We start from the raw sequence: 24,559 nt of genomic DNA on the forward strand, positions 1-24,559 counted from the left end.
TTTTTGTGGATAGACCAATACTGGACCCTGATTGGGAGACATCGACATACAACTAGACGCTGTTCCAATTCTTTGAAAATAAATGTCCAAGAAGATTCACAAGAAATAATTCCTTCATTCATTCTATCAGACACTAGATGTTTGCCATAAGTATTCTTCTTATCCTATTTGATGGGATTATGGGTTAAACAAAAAAGGAAAAAGACTCGTTTTGTGTGGGATGAAATTTTTAATGAAACAATTTTTTTGGATAATTTTTCTTACAAAATTGGTCACAAGAGACAACTTAAAATACAAATGATTAAAAATAGTAACATAGTAGAATGAAATGTGAAAGTCATTTTTACACATTACCGCGGTATATTTATATTCACAGGATGTACCCCCCGCAGAGGTCCGCAAGTAGAGCCTCTAGTCAACAGTAAACAATTGGCATGCAATATCGGAGATCCAAAATGCTACTGTTCTAAAATATATACCAAGAAAAAAATTATTACTCATGATTAAAAAAAGATTAACATAATATATCATCTCGATCAATTGCTAATATTAGATGAACTGTGCAATTCTCCACTGGGTTTCTCGATGCCTCGCCATTCCTCTTTGTTTGTGTAGGAGAATATCTGAAAGTGACAATTTAATTATTTTACATAATCATTTATTCAATTACAGTATCAAACATATTGATTAAAACAATATTTTTTTTCGTACTTTCAACACCCTCGAAAATAAATGTTTTGGGGGTGTTCCTCGTATTATGACCAGGGCTGCTTCTTTCAGTGACTGAGATGATGAATAGCGAGAAGTATCACCCAATTCTACTGGAAAAGTTACTACCAGAGATACAAAAACGAAGGTCAAATGGTAATTTAACCCGTTGCCACAAATCCAAAAAAATGATAAAATTTTTCACACAAAAACAATAAACTGTGTTGGACTGGTCAAGAATTTTGCCAGACACAAACCTAATTGAAAATCTATCGGCAATCTGTAAGAATCAGCTCTCCAAAATTGATTGCATTATGGTGGAAAAGCTCATTTTGTCCATAATTCAGGTATGGTTTCGAAACAAAAAAATGGCATTCACGTGCCAAAACCTTATATAATAGATGCCAAAAAAAGTAAATCTTTGATTGAAGCGAAATGAGATCGTATTAAATATAAATTTTTGATATAACTAATAAAGAAAGGATACTTTTCACGAAAATACAACAAAAAATTGTTTCAATTAATCTGTTCGATATTGTTCTTATGTGGTTAGACAAATTGAGAGAGTGGTTCGACCGTAGCACTAAGTCAATTTTCAGGGCGGCTGCAGACAGAGTCAAAAGACAAAATCTTTTACTTCTAACCTCCCCTTCTTCCCTTGTCCGCCACCCAATGGTGCATAGGAGGGCACTGCATCCTATTCCCACGGTGTTATCTCGACGTTACTTACATGAAGTCAAGGTGATCGCTCCTGCGCTTCAGGGACCAGTCCAGGGTAATATTAAATAAATATTAGAGTGTAAAATCACTGATATTTATTTTATCCCTTCCCCATTTGGGAATCGAACCCAGGACCTCCAGCACGGTAGCTAAATGCGCTAACCATTATACTACAGAGGCGGACAAGACAAAATAGTTGTCTTTAACAAGTAATATGTCCGCCCCCGTATTGTAATGGTCAGCATGCTCGGTTACCTTACTGGAGGTCCCGGTTCGATTCCCAGGGGGGGTCAAATAAATATAAGTGATTTTTACACTGTAATATTTATTCAATATTACCCTGGACTGGTACCTGAAGCGGAAGGCTGATCACCTTTCCTTCATGTGTTAACAATCAAGATAACACTGCGTTTAAATGGTGCAGTGTACTATGCACCATCGAGTGCGGATGAGGGTTTGAAGGACACAAGCACCCTAAGGGAATGGTCGAGGGAGTAAACACATACCGGTCTGGCGTCTAGTCGAGGTCCACGAGCGCCTGGCGCGTGGTGGCGTGGAAGGGGATGCGCAGGATCTTGAGGCGCGTGTCGGGCAGCTCGGCGGCCAGCAGGCGCTGCAGCGCGGGCAGCGGCAGGATCTCCACCTGCGCGGGCCCCCCAGGCGCGGCGGGCGCCGGCGCAGGCGGCGCCGCCCCCGCCCCCGCGGACATGCCCGGCACCGGCTTCAGCACCGGGATGCAGTCGCTCATGTTCTTCTTAGCCGGCTTGGCGGGGCGCTGGTCCGCCGGCCGGTCGCACTGTCCGAGCATTTGCACATTATAATCTCTACTACAATACTTATCTCATTAATGTGTCTATTCAAGGAGTTAGCAATTATTTTTAATATACTGAATAAAAGCTCTTATATCGCTCGTTTTTAATCTGTCATTTGCTAGTAAGATTATTTGTTAGTTATAAAGGGTTTTCCAATGAGAGGATTCATTTTGAATAGCCTGCTATCTGGGCAGCTGCCTTATTGAAGCTGTCATCTTTTGACATTTGACAAGTAAAAACTACGCGATTAATAAAAATGCAACGATACACGCTTCAACATCGCATTGAAATTGTTAAAAATCACTACACAAATGGTGAAAATCACAGTTCGCGAAACTGAAGCACTTTTTGGCCGACGTGAAGCGCCTTCTCGGCCAGCAATAGTGAAACTTGTTAAAAAATTTAAGCTGTTGGGACAACTTGGTGATGTGAAGAATCGAAACCCTCAACGTGTCACTGTTTGGTGCGGTTTTTGGGCTGGCGGTGTGATTGGACCTAACTTATTCGAAAATGAGGCTGGTGCAACTGTTACGGTGAATGGATTGCGCTATCGAGCTATGATTAATGATTTTTTATGGCCGGAATTGGAAGATATTGATGTGGACGACGTTTATTTTCATCAAGACGGCGCTACGTGCCACACAAGCAACGAAACAATCGCAATTTTGCAACAAAAATTTCCTGGCCGTGTTATTTCTCGGAAAATTTCATGAATAGGATATGGTGCTGCAGCCGTAGCCGTGGCGGCCATTTGGCTGATATCGTTTTCCATCGTTAATCGCATACTTTTCTCTTAACAATGCAATAAATATTCATTGATTTATTTTAAAATATACCAGTTTTTTTCAAATATCAAAATGAAACCTCTTATTGGATAACCCTATAGAAAATGACAGATGGGGAAAGTTTGAGTGTTTGTCAACCCTTACTGGTCGAAAAAAAATAGTATCGAATGATATTCGACATTGGACCATTCCAGATTTTTTTCATTATCATGTCACAATGCAAGCTCACATTTTTTTTCACTCGCATCCATAAGAACAGTATGCGGATAAAGCAGCAGTTAATAAATGAGTTTTTGTCCGTTGGAATGTGTAACCGTCTACCTGTATTTTACTGTGGACCTATCTGGGGGGCTATCTACCTAAGTGGGGGTGATGGGTGCATTTTTATCGATTGTTGCGAGGTATGATCAAAAATCCTGAAATTATCCGGAACATTGGTCTGTATGTTCCCAATAGTTACCTAAGACAGCATAGACATAGATTGTTTCACATTCCTATACACAGGACCAACCTGCCGATGGTTATGCCTGTAGGAAGAGCTACCGCTATGTTGAACAATATCTCATTGGATATTGATCTGTTCCATGTATCTGAAGGAGTTTTCCGAACCGGGATTCTTCTACACCTTTAGCAATAGTTCTGGCATATTTTATATTTTTGTATGTATTTAATGTATACGCTTTAAATTTTTTAGTTTGTAATGTATATGTTAATTTTTAAAAATAAATTGAAATTGAATTACAACGGAAACAAACAAATTGCAGAATCTATCTATGAAATTATGTAATACAGTAAAATCTCGATATAACAGACCACTATTTAACGAACTTCAGATATAACGGACAAAAAATTCAGTCAAATAAAAAATGTTTTGAATATTGAAAGCATTAACTTTGTGGATCATATTGACATATTATTTCGAGAAATAAAATTACTTTGTGTTTTGATCCACTCACATTTTTATTAAATGTCAAAACTAGTTGGTTAATAAAAATGTGATTGGATCAAAACACAAAGTATTTTTATTTCTCGAAATAATATACAAATAACAAATAATTAAAAACGCCTGTTAATATTATACATGATTAAATTCAAGTGTTGCCGCATGTAAATAATTTTTACTTGTACAATTTTTAATGTATATTTTTTATATTTTGTAATGTATATATTAATTTAAATGAATTTAATTGAATTGAATGGAGGGGGGGGGGAGTACCTGGTCGATGAAGAGCTCGGTGACGCGCAGCAGCTCGATGGTGACGCCCCACACGAGGTGCGTGAGCGTCTTGCCGAGGCGCAGCACGCCCTCCAGCACGCAGCGGTTGGTGGTGGCCGACTGGGAGATGTACATGGGGATGATGAGCAGGCGGCGCAGGTTGGCGCAGGCGCCCAGCGCGTCCTCGAAGCCGCTCTTGATGTCGAAGTTGATGAGCTCGAGCGAGGCGAGGCGCGGCAGGCGCGCCGCGGCGCCGATGAGCCTGGCGCCGCCCTCGCCGGGCGAGCGCTCCAGGCGCAGCTTGGCCAGGCGCTGCAGCGGCGCCAGCAGCGCCGCGCCCTCCGCGCCCCCGAACGTGCAGTCGCCCAGCTCCAGGTGCTCCAGCTGCACCAGCGCGCCCAGCGCTGAGCACTGGTGCTTGTCCAGCTCTGCAACACACACACCACGCCACCCACATTCATCAATATCTCTCTCCAACTACTCACAGCCTTAGTAATTGCATTCTTTATACCCTTGTGCAATGCTAAATTAGTATAATTATTTTGAGAAAAAAAGAGTTTCTGCTCAATAAAAAGCTTCTTTTCATCCCACCAATAGATGTCTATAGTGACATTTTGATTGTGTCCAAACACTTGTTCACAAACCTGGATTATCTCCAATAATAGGAGATATTTCTCATATTATTTTTTGACGAAGAAGAATATGGAAGACTGGGCATTTACAGGGTTGACAACCGTTATAATCCAGGATTCGGACCTCACATACTAATATATGAGTTTCTGCTAAGTAAAAAGCTTCTTTTTATCTCACCAATAGATGTCTCTAGTGAAGTTCTAGTGATTCAAGAACAATGTTTCAAAATTGGTTCATATATATATATATATATATAGAACTTCCAAGAATTTGAGTAGTGTGGTTGTCAATAATGGTTAGAATTGGTGAATGTTACACGTGTGTAAAGTAATCACTTAAACCACCCTATGACGGTCGTCAGCCCCGTAAATACCCAGACTTTCATATTCTTCTTCATCTTTGATGAGATGTCAAAATAGTATTATTATTATTGTGAAATTTCATCAACACACTAAGGACAGGTGTTACGCCTGCGGTCCGCTGGCGACGGGATTTGATAATTGTACACATAGTTTAGACTTTAACAAACCTTGTGACCTTAACAGTTACTAAGACTCCATACATCATAATACGCACTACAAATAAACTTGTCTCATCAATTTTAAATAATATTAAATCTGTTAAGGCCCAGATCTCGATCTCAGCGTTCAAATCAGAATGCGCAGAGCCACTCTCAGGGGTTGACGTGTCCTTACGCTTAATTTTTTTAAACAATTTATATTGGTTACTTTTTTGTTTTTCAGAATATAAACATATATAAAAAGTATTCTTATATCCATTTTTTAACTCTTCACATTTTGATAACTCTTTTCTTTTGAAGAAAAACTTATATTTTCAATGCAAAAACAATGTTTTAAGAAAAAAAAAAATCATTTATGTAAAATGTTACTTGGATTTCTAGAAAATAAAGTTGCGATTTAACAAATACTTGGCCTTAATACAGTGGAACCTCTCATTACGAGCATAGTTCCATAAGCTTACTCGTTCAGTGTATAATTTTTTGTTTTGACTGGCGCACAAGTCCTGGGCCTCTGACTCACAAGTGAATGTCGTGAAAAATGAACATGTCCTTCCTCTGTAACTGGTTATGCAAAATGTCACTCGTTGAGGGGGCAACTTTTTCACATTTTTTTGGCTCATGTGAATTACTCTTTATGAGAGGTTCCACTGTACTATTTAGTATAAAATGAATTATACAATTTTTTCCTGATCAACAAGTTTTGTACCTTTCACTGATGTCAGACTGAGGTGTTTCAAGTTCTTGAGGGTCTGCAAGCACTTGATGTCAGACGTTAAAACCAATCCTGCAACAAATATTATCGAAATTTCTAATTCACCTTCAAAAGGAATCATTTGCAACAGTAGCGGGTTAGCAGCGGGTTAGATGGAGATGGATACAACGGTATTAGGAATGTTCTCAAAGATAGAAGGGTTTTTTAAATAGTGTCTTGTAGACATACCGCTCACTCCTTTCAAGAACATCATAAATCAAAAATTGTCAATTTTCAGTTGTGCATGTTTTCGAAATGCCCAGAAAATGTACTATATCCCAGAAAAAGAGGCATATTTTTAACTTAATATTTACCCGCTACAGGGCAGAAAATGTTGTTTTTACATTTTGAAGAAAAGGTATTGTTTAATTCTTTTTTTAAATATACTAAATATTTTTAAAATGGGGAAAAAACCTTCAGGTTTTACCTAAAAAAATTGTTGCACAGTAAAAAGTTCAATAAGTGGCTTGATATTTATTTGTAATACATTGTTATATTTTTAAACTTAAAAAACATTCTCCCGAAAAATCAAGTTTTTTGATTTACGACATTCTTGAAAGGAGTGAGCGATACATGGTTTTTGCACTGTTGTGTCGCATGGAGTTATTGCAATTTACTCGCATCATATACAGGATACAAGGGTCCTAGAAATATATTTTAAATTTAAGTTTTACTCGGTAAATACCACTTTTACACTCATACGAACGTACGTGATACGTGCGGTTTTCTTTCACTATTCCGCGCTAACCCGTATGACCTACGAGAAAAGATATCTGTGCCAAAAATATTGAATCCGTACCAGATAAACTGACAATTTTTCGTCAGGTTTCATACCTGACAATATTTTGTGACAATAAACTTTGTGATTTTTTTGCTTGTCTATAAAGAAATATGCCTGAAAATAACCCGAAGGTAGGGTGGTTAAATTAAAAATAAATTCATCATCGCCAAACCCTCATCCGCACCCAATGGTGCATAGGGCACTGCATCATATAAACACAGTGTTATCTTGATCGTTAACACATGAAGAAAAGGTGATCAACCCTCCGCTTCAGGTACCAGTCCAAGGTAATATTGAATAAATATTAGAGTAAAAAAATCACTTATATTTATTTCACCCCCCTGGGAATTGAACCCAGGAACTCCAGTACGGTAGCTCGAGCGTGCTGACCATTACACTACGGAGGTGGACAGTGACATAAATTCATCTGTGGATTATTTTCATTGTAATCAATTGCTTTGTTAAATAAATTTAATAAAGCCAAGTGATCGGAGAAAACTATTTGACATAAGGACATAAGCTTCTTGGAATGTTCTCATATAGATAACGAGGGTTCTCGCAATGGTCTAAGATGGATGGATATATTGATTCTTGTAATGGTGTGGAATGGCGTTTCTGATGATCCCGTGAGGGATGTACGGACGAGGAGAAGAAGGGGTCGGGTTACCGCTCATGCCCTTGAGGCGCAGCTCAGTGAGGCTGGTGAGGCGCGCCAGCGGGGCGGGGTCCAGCGCGGTGCAGCGGATGCTGCAGGCCCACAGCGACTGCAGCTGCGGCAGGCCCGAGCACGCGCGTTCCACCACGTCGGCCGGGCAGCGGCACATCTCCAGCCTGCGCGCACCGACAAGACACAATCATTGACACAAAACACTCTCAAAAAAGAATCTCAACGAACACTACAAACATGTACAGACTATACCAGGGGTTCCCAAAGTGTTCGCCGCGGCGCCTTGGTGCGCCGTTCAAAGTAAAGAGGGGCGCCGTGAGTCGATCCTCTATCATTTTCCGAAACCACACATATTTTCTTTTTTGTTGTTCTCTGTTTCAATTCTGAATTCTTATAAATATAATAAAACTCAATTTCATATTGTGGATGTTTTAATTTTTGTACCTATGTACCCAACTACTAATATTGTAGGTACCTATTTCTTTCGACTATAATATATACAGGATCTTTCATTAAGTGCTTTCTATCTTTAAATTTTAATAAAACAAAATGTGCGTTACAGAATCTCTGATGTAGCATCAGCAATATGGTCGCTTTTGACTGTGAAAGTTTGAAAGACTTTATTGAAAGACCCTAAATATAAAGTCACTATATCTATTCCAAATAGCTTATTAATGTTTTAGCATGTGTTAGCCAAGTTGACATTTTCAACTGCGGTAAATCTGTGTTGAAAAGTCGAATGGTGAGCATATTGTCGATCTCTCAGGATCTTTAAAAACTACACACACACACACACACGCACGCACGCACGCACACACACACACACACACACACACACACACACACACACACACACACACACACACACACACACACACACACACACACACACACACACACACACACACACACACACACACACACACACACACACACACACACACACACACACACACACACACACACACACACACACACACACACACACACACACACACACACACACACACACACACACACACACACACACACACACACATTCATTTGCTAGATCTACACTAAATATTTTGTACTGATCTTTTTGTTTCTGTGGTTAACTATAATTGGCTTGTTTAATGTATATCTTTCAATTGTTTTGTTTTACAAATGTTGTTGTTGTTAACCCAAATAAAAAAAAATTGAAAAAATGTAGAGAGCTGTGACAAAAACTAAGCTTGTAAGTGCGCCGCGGGCTGAAAAAGATTGGGGACCCCTGGACTATACGATAGAAAACTAAACATGATAACTACCTCGTACCGCATAAATATATATGTTCCCCTGTAATAATAATTGCTTTTTAGCAATAAGCCCACCAATGTAGTTATTTCTTTTCTGTACATGAAGTTAAAACAAAATAAATAATATTATATAGTAAGTAACCTGAGGAGTGTGTCGACGGTAGATATGTGCTGGATGAACTGGTCCCATATCTGGACGTCGTCGGGAGGCAGGAGCATCTTGCGCAGGTCCAGGTGCCGGGTTCCCTGTCTCTTGAGGGCCGCGGCCAGACCCTGCCAGTCCGTCACCTGGAATTTATGGAGAGAAAATTCTTTAGGGCAAGTTGGACTGGATCAGCAGAAAGAGTGAAGTACCACAAGATCAAAACCGCAGATGCACAGTGAACAACACATATCACGTTTCGTCAAAGGAACTTTTGAGTATTTCACAATAAAGCTCTATGTCCTAGTCCTGTTATCCAAATCAAAAAGAGCAGAGGTACGCAGTTCATATATCGCTCACTCCTTTCAACATCGTCGTATATCAAAAAACTTGATTTTTCAGGAGATGGTTTTTAAAGTTTAAAAATATGATACAATGTATTAAAAATAAATATGAAGCCACTTATTGAACTTTTCACAGTGCAACAGATCTTTTAAGGTTAAACCTGAATGTTTTTTCTCCATTTGAAAAACATTTAGTATATTTAGTTAGAGTTAAAAATATGTAGTTTAGCCGTTCACAACCATTCATGGGAAGAAAGCGACTATGAATTTAAAACGAGAAACTGTGTATTGTTTACAATTTGTAATACCTGTGAGTTCTTCATGCGAACGGTTCTCCACAGGCTGGGCGTGTAGGCGATGTCTCTCCAGGAGCGGCACACGCGGGCGGCGGAGGCCAGCTCCCGCTTGTTGAGGTACCCGAAGATCTGGACAAACATCCCGCACTGCGGACAGAGACAAACGGATCACATATACGTATGATTTGAATATTGAAAGAATTAACTTTGTGGATCATATTGATATATTATTTCGGGAAACAAAAAGACTTTGTGTTTTGATCCACTCACATTTTTATTAACCAACTAGTTTCGGCAACAACCTGTTGCCCTCTTCAGGGTTTAATTTATGACTAATAATGGGTTTAATTTATGACTAATTAAGGGTTTAATTAAGGGTTTAAGTCATAAATTAAACCCTGAAGAGTGCAACGGGTTGTTGCCGAAACTAGTTGGTTAATAAAAATGTGAGTGGATAAAAACACAAAGTCTTTTTATTTCTCGAAATAATACACATATACGTACACTAATAGTTCCTATGGTATTGTTGGGTAATGTATCCAAGATAAAACAAGGTTTGTTGGATTGAGTTCTACATTTATTTATGTATATGTTAATACGTGACGCGTTTCGACGAAACGCGTCGCATATTAACACATTGTGTACGGTGTTTCAGAAACCTTGTGTGGTGGCGGGGTGCACATTTTTGTGCATTTCGGCTACCTTCAATTAAGTATACAAAAAACACGTCATAAACTTCTAATCTCTTGGCCTTTTTGCTTTTGTTGTGTAGTGGATAGATGTCGTTGTAATATAAAAAATAATACTGATATTTACTGGTTCAAAACATAGCTAATGGTCGTAATCTGTTTTGAAGGAAATGTTACATTTTAACTTTAAACAATGGATACAGACGGTGCTTTTTTTTCTTTGTCCTAAAATGAAATAAAATACAAAGATCATTGTCCTTTACTTAAGTCGGCAGTTGGTACTTACAAAGCAATAAACGCGTGTGGGGAAAGCCCATAAATCATTTTTTATTCGCAGATTTTGAGTTTTCGGCGGATGTTAAACTGTGTTGGTATTTTCTAATGTTTTATTAGTGTTTTTAACATTTTTATTACTTTTGTGATTTGTGGACTAACATGATTTTATTTTGAGACGTTAGAGACCATTTAACCGTTTTTGTATTGTTTTCGAGTTCAACCTCAGAGCATTCTTGTATTATAATAAAACGTAACAAACAATGCAAAATTCCGCTTCATGTTGGTAAATGTTTCCAAACATACCACACTAAGAAAAATGATTAAATGCTTTTTTTTATTTAAGAACATTTAAAACCACAAGTTGTATTTTTTTCTATTACTTAAAATGTTGATGAAAAAAATCTGGTTTTATTGATAAAACTCTACAGTTTGAAGTTCACTCACATATTTTATATTTCCGGACAGCTGTCTAATGTCGCCCGCCTCAATATACAGTTTTATCAAAACATTGCCGTAACTAATGTGTTAACATATACATAAATAAATGTAGAATTCAATCTAACAAACTTTGTTATATGTTGGATATATTATCAAACAATTCAATATGGAATTCTACCAAATGCTTCTGCAGTTACAATAAATAAGTTCCTATGGTGTTTTCACCCACCCTAGTCATCGTCATGCGCTTCCAGTACGATTAGAAGATACACCAACAATAGAAAATGTGTCAACACACTTGTGGCAGAAAAAAGGTTAAAACGCAAGATACTTTGGCTATGAGAAACATGATTTAATTATATTATAGGTGTCTCAACTTGATATGAAATATCTATTGTTCTTTTAATGCAAAAGAAGACGGAAGTCTGAGCGTTCCGGAGCATACGACATACGGCATTTGGCTGGCTTAACATTCAATTTATAAACTTGTGTAACGTTCACCAATCCGCCCATTATTGAACATCAACATTGCATTAATTTTTCAAACCTATATAACGTTCACCAATCCGCCCATTATTGAACATCAACATAACTTTAATTTTTTAAACCTATATAAACGCAATGGTCTTAGTCTTGCTTAAGTCAGCCAAATGCTAGGCTGTAAGCCCTGGGAAGCTCAGACTTCCATTTTCTTTCATATTATATGAAAAACAGACATTTCATGTCGAGTTCAGACATCTATAATATTGACATATCATCCGTAGGGTAAATAATCCACTGTCTAATGAAATGATATTGTAATTTGACAAGTTTGATTGAAGCAAGCAGCCTATATGCATTTCTTACCTGCATCAGAGAGGTGAGGGCCGCCCCCGGACTCTGCGGAGCGGACTTGACTTCTGCGGAGGCCGCTTTACTCAATCTTCCTCTCTTGGCTGCAAATCACAGTTGCCATAAAGCAAATTAGTCAATTACTACTGCGCCAATTGCCACCCATTTAACAGCTTCAAAATACGGCACTAAGGTGCTGTATGGAATAGCAATGCACTTGGCTTTGAGAATAGCTGTCAATAGGGGAATTATCTGTACAATGTTTTCTGGCTTCTTTCGCGCTCTACCAAAAGTAAGCAAATAGAATGCTTAGAAGCTTCTCCCGCTCAATACCAACAGTATAGAAAAGACGCTTCTAAGCGTTTTCCGCAAAGGGCGTTTGTCCACTACACGGAATTTTACCATCCGGCACATCAGTTAGCGTTTTAAAACTATGATTGGCTTGTGCTTTTGTCCATCTTTCTTCGGATCAGAGCTCTTGATCGGTGCGTGAACACGTTGCGCGTAAATTAAATCACGCTAAACTGTCTTAGTTGCTTTTATTTTTCAAAACCGGACTGCCGGACGGTACAATTCCGGAAAGTGGATAAGCGCCCATACAACGTGTTAAAATGATTAATTTTGATCAAACCCGGGACTTCCAACAGACGGACATCTTTAAAAAGACTAAAGTAGCTAGTATCTTACCGGGTGTCCCATTGGCGCTCGCTTTAGCCGCTTTTGGCGATTTGGCCGCAGCGACCGGCTTGGGAGATGTGACTTTGGGTATCGCTTTGGGAGTCGCGGCCGCTTTCGCTTTCTTCTTCTCCGAGGGTGACTCGGTCACGGTTTTACTGCAACCAATGATAGAACAATCAGTAAATATTGACAATACATATTCGCGAATCCACGTGGCTGACATGAGAGTACTTGGTGAAATATTTAGCTGGAAAAAATATTTATGTATTTTTTTTACAATGTTGATAAAACACAGTCCAAAAGAAATCAATAGGATTCTCATCTTTTATATGTTTATTATTTTTCCTAAAATTCTATTGAAAAAAGATTTTTCTAATTAAGTATCTAAACTAATGGTAGCGCAAAAGTAAATAAATGCAACAAAATGTCATTGAAAATACATAGCATGCCATATTTTTTTTCCAATTTTATATTTTTTTAACAAGGTTTTTTGGCATGGTATTACCTATTTTAACAAATCTATTGGGCAGGAAAAGCACTGTTTTATACTATTTTATTTTTCTCCGTACTATTTTATTTTTTTAAACTTGGCACACAAAGTAACATTTGATAATATGAAAACAAATTAATCCAAAAATTCAGAATAAATCTACGAGAAAAGCACAGAAAAATTACAGTAAAATAATTTAATAACAAAACATTTTTGTAAAAAATTTAATGAAAATATTTAAATGAATTTCTAATCAACAACCTTTTACTGTATTTGTATATTTTTGTTATCATATCATGTTACATTACAAAATTTAAATAGACATTATTTTCAAGACAGCTGGCAGTTTGTGTTTGAACATAGGAATCAAGTGGGGATCGAACCGCGGGCCTCTCAATATATTTTATATCAATTTAGACATGTCACAAATAACCAAACGCTATGGAGACCTTTCTCAGCCCTTAATGGAAGACAATTTTATATAACACATGCAGTTGACAGTTTTATAATTATTTAATATTTTTTAAACCGCCCTACCTTTGGGTTAGTATTTAAAAAGCAGGAAAAAAATCCTGTTTTTTTTTCTTCATAAGGTTTCTCAATAACAATACTAATTTGAATTTGCAAGTTAGATGTTCTCAATAGATAGAAATAAATTATTCAAAATTAAAGTTATTAAAATTTTTAACAATTATTTTATATCTAAATTGAAGCATCGTCTATTTTCCAAAGATAATTACATATGTCATAATTCTAGACAGGCTACCAAATTCAAGAAGACCTTTAAATGTAATACTGTTAATTTCAACCACTTAAAGTTGCATTTTTTTAAATGTACAAATCAACACCAGTCTGAGGGAGTTCAAAGTAAATATTGGTGACTAGCCATCATATTGATTTCATATTATCTGATTTAAATCACACATTGTAATTTCTAGTTTCCTATTTTTATACCATGAATAATAATTAATTATGTCTGAATTCTTCTACCAATTTAACACATGCATGCTGATTTTCTGATTTATTGTATATTTTCTAAGACGTTTAATGTCCATATCTGTAAGAGAGATTAATATAACACCTTTAATGTCTATTTCTGTAATAGAGCTTAATATGAGATGTGCCTATAAGTTTAATATGAGAAGTTTAATAGTTATAAAGAATATAATTTATATATGAAGCACTAACTTTGTGATTTTCCATTTTATAATTATAATGTAACTTTATTTTTAAATCACTATAAATATTTTATTTTAACTTAATTATAATGTCTACCGGTTTCCAAGCTAACCGCTTCTTTATCAAGTCTTGATTTTAGCGGTCAGCTTCGAAACCGGTAGACATTATAATTAAGTATAATAAAATAATTATAGTGATTTAAAAACAAAGCTTCATTTTAATTATAGTTACAAAGAATGCTGAAATATAGCTACAGGGTCAATAGCTACCGTCTAGATAGGGTTACCTAATTTATGAATAATTCTCGGGGAGATGAAATGAGAGATTTCATCGGATGACAAACAGTAATACAGATTGTAAACAACATGCAAGATGATTGTGAACTCGGCTCGGGAGAAATGGGAGGAAAGTGGGGGAGGGGGTAAAAATAAAAATGTATCAAGTCATTCCATATTCTTTCGTGATAATTTATCTGCAAACAGAAGAAAATAAAGAACATTTTACATTATACAAAGTAAAAAACAAAATCATAGTAATCGAGGTAAATAATTTTAAAAATATGAATCGAAGCAAACAATTTGATTCGTTCGCCAGAGATGCTCGGTGGAAATTTCAAAAGAATATGAAAAATCTTCTTGTCTCAATGATTTGCGATAAAACGACTTAGCCAGCGAGAAATACGCTTCCCTGAGGACAGTATACAGTAAGCACCCCGTACAGTTAAAGGTCGTTACCACACTCGGGACGGGAAAGGTATTTCTACCCGTTGGGTCGATTGATGCTTAAGGACGGGAAGGGTATTTTTACCTTCTGCGCCGGCCTCGTTTCAATGCCAGAAAGGAAGGAATTATCCAATGTTTTTTATATGAGTATTATATACCATTCTCTTTGTTAAGGTCTCAACTGTACGCACATAATTATGAAATCCCGACGCCAGCGTAAAAAATACCCGTCCCAAATTAATTACTTAAAATATTAAGTGAGAAATATTTCAAAAATATTTTCAGTTTTCAAAATTTATTTGATTAATTTTCCATAGTTGTGTAGAGATACATTGATATAAATTTGTATCATTTGTTTACAAAATAATGAAAGCGGTCAATGAAATCGGTTATTTAAATTACATTACGGTTTTTGATGTTGCTATAATTTTATTTGAAACTAATGGTGCCATATGTTGCAGTGGCTCAGCCCGGTTAAATAAAAAAGTCAAATTCGACATTGAGCCAATTTATTTCAAAGCAATCGGTGAATAATTTTAGGAGATTAAATATATTGAACAAACCAACATTTACATTTTTATTTACGTAGATTTCGCACAAAACTTATTTTCCTAGCAAACTAACCATCACGCTTCCCCACAGGGGTAGGCAAGGAGAATAAAACACCACATCAATCAGTCTTTTCAAACAATCTTTGCCTCTTCCACATTCATGCATCTCCTCATACATACTATTCCGAATCTTTTCTGATTGACTTGACCACTTTCAAGTATTTGAAATACTTGATCATGCCAAGTTTTATTCTTGTTTTTTAATTATGAATTTATAAAAATGTGAATCTGAATTTTGCATTATTCTTAAAATATTTAAATTATGTTTTGAATAATAATTAATAATTAATTAAAATATTTAAATTATGTTTTGTAATAAATGTAACCCTGAAGAGGGCAACAGGTTGTTGCCGAAACTAGTTGGTTAAATAAAAATGTTAGTGGATCAGAACACAAAGTATTTTTATTTCTCAAAATAATATATTTAAATTATCATTGGAAAAAAATACTGAGCTCTGAACACATTGTTTGCGGGAAACGCTTAAAAGCGTATATTACATACTGTCGGTAGAGACCGGGAGATGCTTATAAGCGTTCTATTTGCTTACTTTTGGTAGAGCGCGAGATGCCAAAAAACATTGTACAGATTGAAATTGGGTTTGCGGTTACTTGTGATTGGTATACTGAGGGTCGGGCAGCAGACTGTCTGACAACAATGGTTTAATAATGATTGATAATTGTGAGAATTCTGCATAATTATTTAAGATAGAATTAATTATAATTTGTAACAATATCATACATTGTTGATATGTCACCCTTACCATACAGTCATACAATTGTTAGTAAAAAATAAAATACACAATATGCATAATAATAGATTTTTTTAAATAATTTCGTTAGTCATATACATGAAATCTTATCAAAATGTTATAAGGAAGTAATGTAGAAATTTAAAAAAATATATTGTCGCATTTGCAGTGAGTTTCATAAGTAAACATGAGATATTATTAAATGAGTTGAAGGTAGGTACTTTTTTTACTGTGGCAATACTAAACCATAGATACAAAAGTGCACAGATAATGCTCCTTACGTATCTTTTATACAGCCATAAAATTAATTAAAAATGCTAACAGTGAATAATGTCATTATCTATTTTCACAATCAGAACGGGTAGCATTGAACTCGTAGGTAACGTTGAAATAAAACAAGATGTATTGTTTGTCAATTTTATCTCCCATTAACTGGGAAAATAGAGTAAATATTGAAAATAAGTTCATTTTATAAGCGTTATATCCTAAGAAAAGTATATTATTAGATTAAAACCAATATTTTTAGCTTTTCCACTTTTTTTATTTGACCAGCGACCGGTTTTCGCCGTTACTGACATCATCAGACTGGTCGATGATGTCGGTAACGGCGAAACCCGGTCGCTGGTCAAATAAAAAAGTGGAAAAGCTAAAAACATTGGTTTTAATCTAATAATATATTAAAAATGCAATTCCATCACGAAGTGTCAGTGGATAATATAAATCTACTAAGAAAAGTAGTTTCCAACCAATATATTTTTTTCAAATGTCTAGTTGTAAAATTACATTAATTCAATTTATTTAAGGTATATATTTGTTTTAGTACTATCTTTTCCAATTGCAGCTCTAGATTACTTTGTTTTAGTAGTGGTTGGTCAGAAGATATTGCTTTTTAGCAATAAGCCCGCCAATGTCCTTATTTATTTTCTGTACATGAAGTTTAAATAAATAAATAAACCATGTTTTAAAATGACCTTAATATCTTAAGTAGTAGAGAAGTTAAGAGTGGTATTCCTGTACTTTCTTTTGTTTTATATTGTTGAAATGATACAATGTTTGCAATGGTATCCAACATTGAATGTGTAACATTAGACACTTTGAATACTCACTAATTTAAGACATTTTTTCAAAGGGATATTTGATACAACTAATTAACTAACCATCGCGCCACTTCTCCACAGGGAAAGTCGGAGAATAGAAAACCACATCACTATTGCCTATTCCACATTCAGGCATCTCCTTATACATACGATTAATATTAATTCTGACCTGACTACGCCCAAGTATTTGAAATACTTGATCGTGCCAAGTTTTCCTCGGTCGTCGTCTGCTTCCATTTACAACTACATTCATTAAATGTTAAACCTGATCCGTCAAAAAACTGTTCCTATATTATAAGAACAATAATATCGATAGTGTAATGGCAAAGGGGTATATCTGTAAAATTTTTCATTTTCTAAGTTTATTCCACAAAATGTCTAAAATAGTATATTCCATAATTTGGAAAAAGGATATATAGCCGTAGTTGCAATACTTATTTAGTTTTATTAAGATATGTACAAATAAAAATACATAAAACAAATGAGTTATTTAATTTCAAAAGTTTGTTTTTGCTCTCCTGTAAAATTTGGTCCGAGACAGATTTGATCTACACTACCGATATGCAATAAATCACATACATTAGTTGAGAAATTGAAGGTAATCAACCACGAGTGTGATTTATTTATATTATTCTTTCCTAGACGTCATGCGGTATCCTACGCTGTATGCAGAAATGCACCTCAAGTGTTTCCATGCTCTATGTGTTGGTATTGGTCATGCTACCTTTACTTTATTTTATTTATTGCTTCGGCATTAACTTTGTGGTAAGACATGTTACAATGATTAAAGAAAACACTTGTTTTTTACCACTTGAGTTTTATTATAGACTACATGTTTCAGAAGTTAAACTTCCATCATTCAGGTCTGTATAATAACAGTTATTAAACAGACCTGAATGATGGAAGTTTAACTTCTGAAACATGTAGTCTTTAATAAAACTCAAGTGGTAAAAAACAAGTGTTTTCTTTGATCATTGCTACTCATTAAAAAATACAATTTCAAAACTGCTCGCAGTCAGATATTGTGAGTAAAATGTGAATATTATACCAACGATACATTTACAGTCATTATTAGTAGGTGGAATCGTCGCAGCAAAAGCAGTGGCCAGTTGTGGCTAGAATCGGGGGTAAAAGCGCATGAGCCAAACATGTAAAGTAACTTGTGACGGGCTTTACAGTAAAAAAATTAATTTAGTTTTATCATTGAGGTCTCCAAATTATATTTGGTTTTCTGGCAGCCAAGATATCTTGAAGACTTTTTAAATTTACAAATAAAAATTTGAAAACTTGAGAAAGAATACATTTTTATTAAATATTATAAGGACACATTAGAATAAATATATGTATAATATAAAATATATAAAAAATATCTTCATCGATTTTACAGTTATAAATAAATATACAGTATAGTATTTATCTAACCGTTCATACCGTTTTTTGGTTAGTTAGAAGATATTTCTTTGGCAATAAGCCCGCTAATGTACATTCATTCCGCACAAGAAGTTTGATAAATATAACTGATGTTTCTCTCCTATATAATGTGATGATAATATCCCAATTAGCGACAAGTCCACACAATGTGTAGTACTACACTCCATGCGAGGATACAAAACACATTTTTGGACGAGTTTTTGTACGCTATTTTGATTAACACAATCAAATGCTACGTCCAACATTTGGCATATTAATCCAATATTTTCCACACACCCTGGAGCTTTTCCAACTTCAGATAGTACGATCCTACTCTTGCGTTAAGGTCAAACTACACCTCACATTCAACACCCTGGTATAACATACTATAACGAGCACTACAGTTAAAGTGTACCTTTGTAACACTACGTATGTAGGTGCATTTTTACTATAGAATTTCTTATTATCAATCCAAATTAAGAAAAATAAGATAAATTCGCTAAAAAATGTTTTGGTGCAAATCAAACGGGCCTTAATTCGAGAGCCAAGTCTTATTTTGACAGTTTGGAACAAGAACGTAAAACTAGGCGATCAATTAATTTAAAGATCAAACTGTCAAATTAAGACATGACTGCCAAATTTAGCCTCGACATTCAATAAGCACCGATATATTGATCTTTTTTGGAAAAATATCTCTAGTCCTAGTTAGGTAAAGATCATTTTGTTTTAATAAATATATGCATTATCTAGAATAAAATATACATTTTGGAGCGATCATAGGATTACTCCAGAGAGCATATTTATATCAAGTAGATTTACACATTGTTTCCGGGAAACGCTTAAGAGCGTCTTTTACACACTGTTGGTAGAGAGCGGGAGACACTTATAAGCATTGTATTTGCTTACTTTTGGTAGAGTGCGAGAGACACAAAAAAACATTGTACAGATCGGAATAGGGTTTGCATTTACTTGTGATTAGTATACTAAAGGTCGGGCGGCAGACTGTTTGAATATAATTTGGGTCGGGGTTGATGAAAAAACCGCCCGACAACAATGTGTTAAGTAAAAACAAAATGATTGTTACGTAACTGGAGTTGACTATATTTAGCCGGGGTCGATATTGAGACAAAAACATGAACATGTATGTATGTAAACATTGTCTTCTGTGTGTAGATTCTATAGAAATTAGAGGTATGTATTAATTTCATTCTGTAAGAAGGAGCAAGCGAGTAAAATAGAAGCATGAATGAGGAAGCTTTTAAAAATATGCAATGACTACAAATAATAACTTTTCTAAATGTGATTATGTCAGTAGGTAAAAAGGGTCAGTTTAAGTTGCTGATTCAAAATTTTATCATAGATCATCTTCTTACATTTCCATATTGCTGCAAGAAAGAGCGAAAAATCTCTCCACTAAAAGCTGGTAATATAATCGAGTAGCGTTTTTGCTAAGACGAAACATCTACAAATTTAGATACTATCTTTTGCGGATTGTTTCTTTCTACAAGATTTAACAGTTATGCAGCTAAAGGTTCAGTATTCAGTACCGCGCCTCGTTGCTTGGTACCATAGGCCCACCAGATTGTGGTTGTGTGGTCGCTGAAGGCTTCCCGCCACCTTATGTCAAAAGAGCTCGCTGTCAATGACCGTACAATGAATTATCGTTTGTATTTGGTCTTGAAGGAAAATGCACATCGTGTGAGATGGCCATCATAGCCATGAAGGTGGAGGAAAAGTGTATGTACGCAGTAAATGCGGCATAAATGAGACGTTGCACAACTATTAGGTCCAATACTTGCATAACTATAGCACTGAGCAGAAAGGGAAAAAAATCCACTAAAAAGATAAATAACTACATTAGTACAAATCTCGCTTTATAAAAACGCTCTTCAAATTATCAATAATAAAGTACATTGTGTGAAAATGTTATATCGATCATCATTTATACAGTAATATTCCACCAAGCACTCTCTGTCGAAGGTTATAAAATCAAATCACATAATGCATATAAATATAGTTGAAACATGTATCATGAGTACACTGCAAAAACAGCAATAAATATATCAAAATTGAAATAAATTTATGAACCGATCCTAAAATTTTAAACCTCAACCTTACAGTGAACTTAATATAAGTAAGGAATGTGATTTAAATAACTTTTCTTAACAATATCGTACATAAACTGAAAATTAATCAAAATTGTGAATGACAAAACAATTTCGATCAATTCACGCAATCAAATCCCAACTGATATTTCAAATTACAATTACTGATAAAGTTTAAGAAGTCCACAGATGACACTACAAATTCAATTTTTAAAAAAAAAAAATTACAGTGCTTGAAATGCGCAAACACAACATCTTTCCACAGTTCTCTGGGACTATTAGGTAGGTCCATACTCTCCAAAAAGTTTAACTAGATTGTCTATGATAGTGAAATTGAAATTGGGAAGCAAGTTTTACAAATATTACAAGAACTTATTCCAAAATTACATTGATAAACATTGATAGACCGTGTTTGCAGTATACTCCAGATATGCAACAATGCAATATAGTAAGCCCCCTACATATTTTTGTTCCGAGAACTCTTCAAAGTCATAAAACCTGCTTTTAATATTTGACATTATGCAGATATTTGACATATTGCATTATGCAAAAAAACAAACTAAAATAACATCAAAAATTTATGGATATAATACATGAACTAATTGATTTTACTAAAGAAGGTCCATTGAAAGACCATTGAAAATGTGGGTTCCACATATAAAAAAAAACAGTAAATTCCAAATACAATCTAACGTCACAATTTTTAATGAAACTTTCATATGCCAATATTTGTATTTTTGGGTATTTATTAGTGAAGATGTACAGGACTCACTATCATTGCACAGTGCCATCAATATAGGAAAAAAAACAAAGCTGTCACATCAAATAATCTTTTTCTTCACTGTAGCCACGTCCAATGGAAGACAAGGCTGTTTGTTAATCACACAAGGCACAAATACAAGACTTGTGCTTCCGGCGGCAGTCTATAGTTGCCCTATTGTAGAAACAGTTTTTTGACAGTATAAAATAGTGATAGGCAATTTTTTCTGATTTTCATTATCGACATTAAATTGCAAAAATTAAATTATAATATCCGAGAAGCGACCGACCTATGGTCGTCAAAAAATATGTAAAAAGATTATTGAAAATAATTAAAAAAATAAAACAGATACAGATAGAGGCACGATTGTATATTCTGTACATTTAAATAAAATTTTAAACATCTTGTTATTTTACAGCCATACAAAAATTATACCTTAGCAGGGTTTAAAAATAACTTTAGTATTCTAGGTTTAATGTACATGAAAAATTTATTTCCATCATATTCTGTTAACAAAAAATGATCGAGTGTAGAATGATAATGCATTGCAATGTACTCAATATCAATAAACGTAAAGTATCTTAATTATATGATCAAATACAGAAATGTCATACTTGATAATAACACGTACTTGATGCTGTATAAATTATCCAAAATAATTTACATTTACGGCTCTGTCAAAAAACTGTTCCTCTATCACGGCAACTACGAGTAAAAAAAAAAAAAAACAGACAAATTTTCGAGTCATCCTAGTGGGAATCGAACCTCGGTCCTTATACAAATTAGCTAGTTATATCGACTGACCAATCAGCCAATTCGAGTGTGACAGGCGGAAAATGAGAAATTGACAGTATTCGTGTACTCACTGCGACTCGTCCTCTTCACCCTCATCTAGTTGAATGGTTTCCATCTTTTCGCAACTCGTAGAATCGTCCAGCTGTACATCGGACTTGTCCCCCTTTAGGTCATCTTCGAATGTCGTGTCGAGGCTTTTTTCCAGTTCGTCCGAGTAATCCAAGTCGATCTCTTCGTTTTTGGGCTTATTTAGCACCGGACTGTTCGCTTGCTGGTTCTCGATCGCCATTATCTTGGGCGCGTTCTCCGCGTGTTTCGGCATTAAATTACCGCCGTTTCCCGGCTGAAACTGCGACGAGAGATTGACGACATTGTGCTTCGGGACGACGATGTATTTCTTTCCGTTGACGATGGCGATCGTTTGCGGGTACGACATGATGATGTCCGCCGTCGCGGTAGCCACGGGTTTGGTCGACTTGTTGAGGCTGATGCTGGACGAAGGCGGGAGCCACGTCGTCACCGAACTGACGATGCCCTTGTTCTTGGCTTGGATCGGCCGGAATTCGTTGAAACTGGATATCTCCGTTTTGGGCACAGAGACGAGTTTGGGGAATGTCTTGAGCTTCATCTGCCGCGGCACGGGGAACCGCTTTATGACGGGGACCAGCAGGGGCTGCGGGATGCGCGGGTTCTCCTTGGGAGCCCTCTGCAGCACGGGGGGCGAGGGCAGGGCGGACTGGATCCCCTTGAGAGAGGGCTTCATGGCGGAAACGTGGGTTAGCGGAGGTGGCGGAGTTTGCACATTCGTTATTTGACAGCTCTGGAATTAAAATATGAAAATAGTTATTAATAATTTTAAAAAAAATATTAATGAGTGATCGCATCAAGAACACAATTGTTTCAATCAGTATCACATTATCAAGGGCTTTTCCCAACCATTATCATGGCTATCTCCAGGGTATGAATGCCTACAATAGTATAGAGGCCAGAAGGAATGGGTGGTTGAGTGTGTTTTTCAATTACATGGTATAATTATTATTCCTGAAATTATGCAGTCTAATCGTGTATATGATCCTGTAAGAGAGTGTCAGCATAGATTGTTTTTCCAATAAATTTCCAAATAAAAGACTAAACATATCGCTTACTCCTTTCAAGAACGTCATAAATCAAAAAACTTGATTTTTTAGTAGAACGTTTTTAAAGTTTAACACAATAATACAATGTATAAAAAATAAATATCAAGCCACTTATTGAACATTTTACTGTGCAACAGATCTTTTTAGGTAAAACCTGAAGGTTTTTTCTCCATTTGAAAAATATTTAGTATATTTAAAAAAATACTTAAATAATACCTTTTCATCAAAATGCAAAAACAACACTTTCTGCCCTGTAGCGGGTAAATATAAAGTTAAAAATATGCCGCTTTTGCTGGGATATAGTACATTTTCTGGGCATTCCGAAAACATGCACAACTGAAAATTGACAATTTTTGATTTATGACGTTCTTGAAAGGAGTGAGCGATATGTTTTTGGTAATATTTGCTTAAAGAGCTACAGCTATGCAGAACAACCATGCCAAGGGGTTTTCCGGAGCAGGATTCTTCTACTCATTTGCCTGCAGGTGCAATTTAAATCGCAATCAATTTCTCTGGACCGAATGTTGATGAAGCAATGATTTTTGGCTTAAAACGTGGCTAATTCTACAAACTACTGACATCTGTGCAAATAATCCCGAAGAAAAATTTCCTTTTGTAATCACACGATAAAATTTTCCAATTTTGATCTCAGTGGTCACCGTAATTCGACAAAATATATTTTCATCTCCCTCGCACTACATACCGCAATAGTAACTTGAACGCTCGCGTCTGAAAGTGAGAAAGATGCGCGGAAAAAATGTTATCTCCTTCAAAGCATAAATGGAAAATTTATTATCTTAATTGTAATTAATTTATTGTTTGCGAGAATTATCTAAATATATTCCTACTTACGTATCTGTTATTGTGATGAATAATTCTCAAGAAAATACGTGTTTAAAATTACAAATAAAAAAAGTCATACTTGGTTTGAAATGTGGTAA

At 35.6% G+C, this 24,559-nt stretch overlaps 1 protein-coding gene across 1 annotated transcript in view; it reads right to left on the reverse strand.

Moving 5' to 3' along the window:
* Nucleotides 1-209: 209 nt before the first annotated feature.
* Nucleotides 210-24,559, reverse strand: part of LOC148307152 (uncharacterized) — a 44,008-nt gene continuing 19,658 nt past the window's right edge. Inside the window, exons 12-21 of the mRNA XM_088263856.1 lie at nucleotides 22,554-23,302; nucleotides 12,574-12,719; nucleotides 11,902-11,990; nucleotides 9,665-9,799; nucleotides 9,013-9,158; nucleotides 7,594-7,757; nucleotides 6,101-6,178; nucleotides 4,242-4,669; nucleotides 1,935-2,224; nucleotides 210-623 (exon numbers count right to left, since the gene is read on the reverse strand). Of these exons, the coding sequence (XP_088119982.1) occupies nucleotides 1,946-2,224; nucleotides 4,242-4,669; nucleotides 6,101-6,178; nucleotides 7,594-7,757; nucleotides 9,013-9,158; nucleotides 9,665-9,799; nucleotides 11,902-11,990; nucleotides 12,574-12,719; nucleotides 22,554-23,302 (2,214 nt within the window). The 3' untranslated portion in view covers nucleotides 210-623; nucleotides 1,935-1,945. The remainder of the gene's footprint in view (nucleotides 624-1,934; nucleotides 2,225-4,241; nucleotides 4,670-6,100; nucleotides 6,179-7,593; nucleotides 7,758-9,012; nucleotides 9,159-9,664; nucleotides 9,800-11,901; nucleotides 11,991-12,573; nucleotides 12,720-22,553; nucleotides 23,303-24,559) is intronic.

The sequence above is a fragment of the Brachycentrus maculatus genome, unplaced genomic scaffold (genome assembly GCF_059751285.1).
Source record: "Brachycentrus maculatus isolate JH-2025_06_01 unplaced genomic scaffold, ASM5975128v1 h1tg000206l, whole genome shotgun sequence".
NCBI lineage: Eukaryota > Metazoa > Arthropoda > Insecta > Trichoptera > Brachycentridae > Brachycentrus > Brachycentrus maculatus.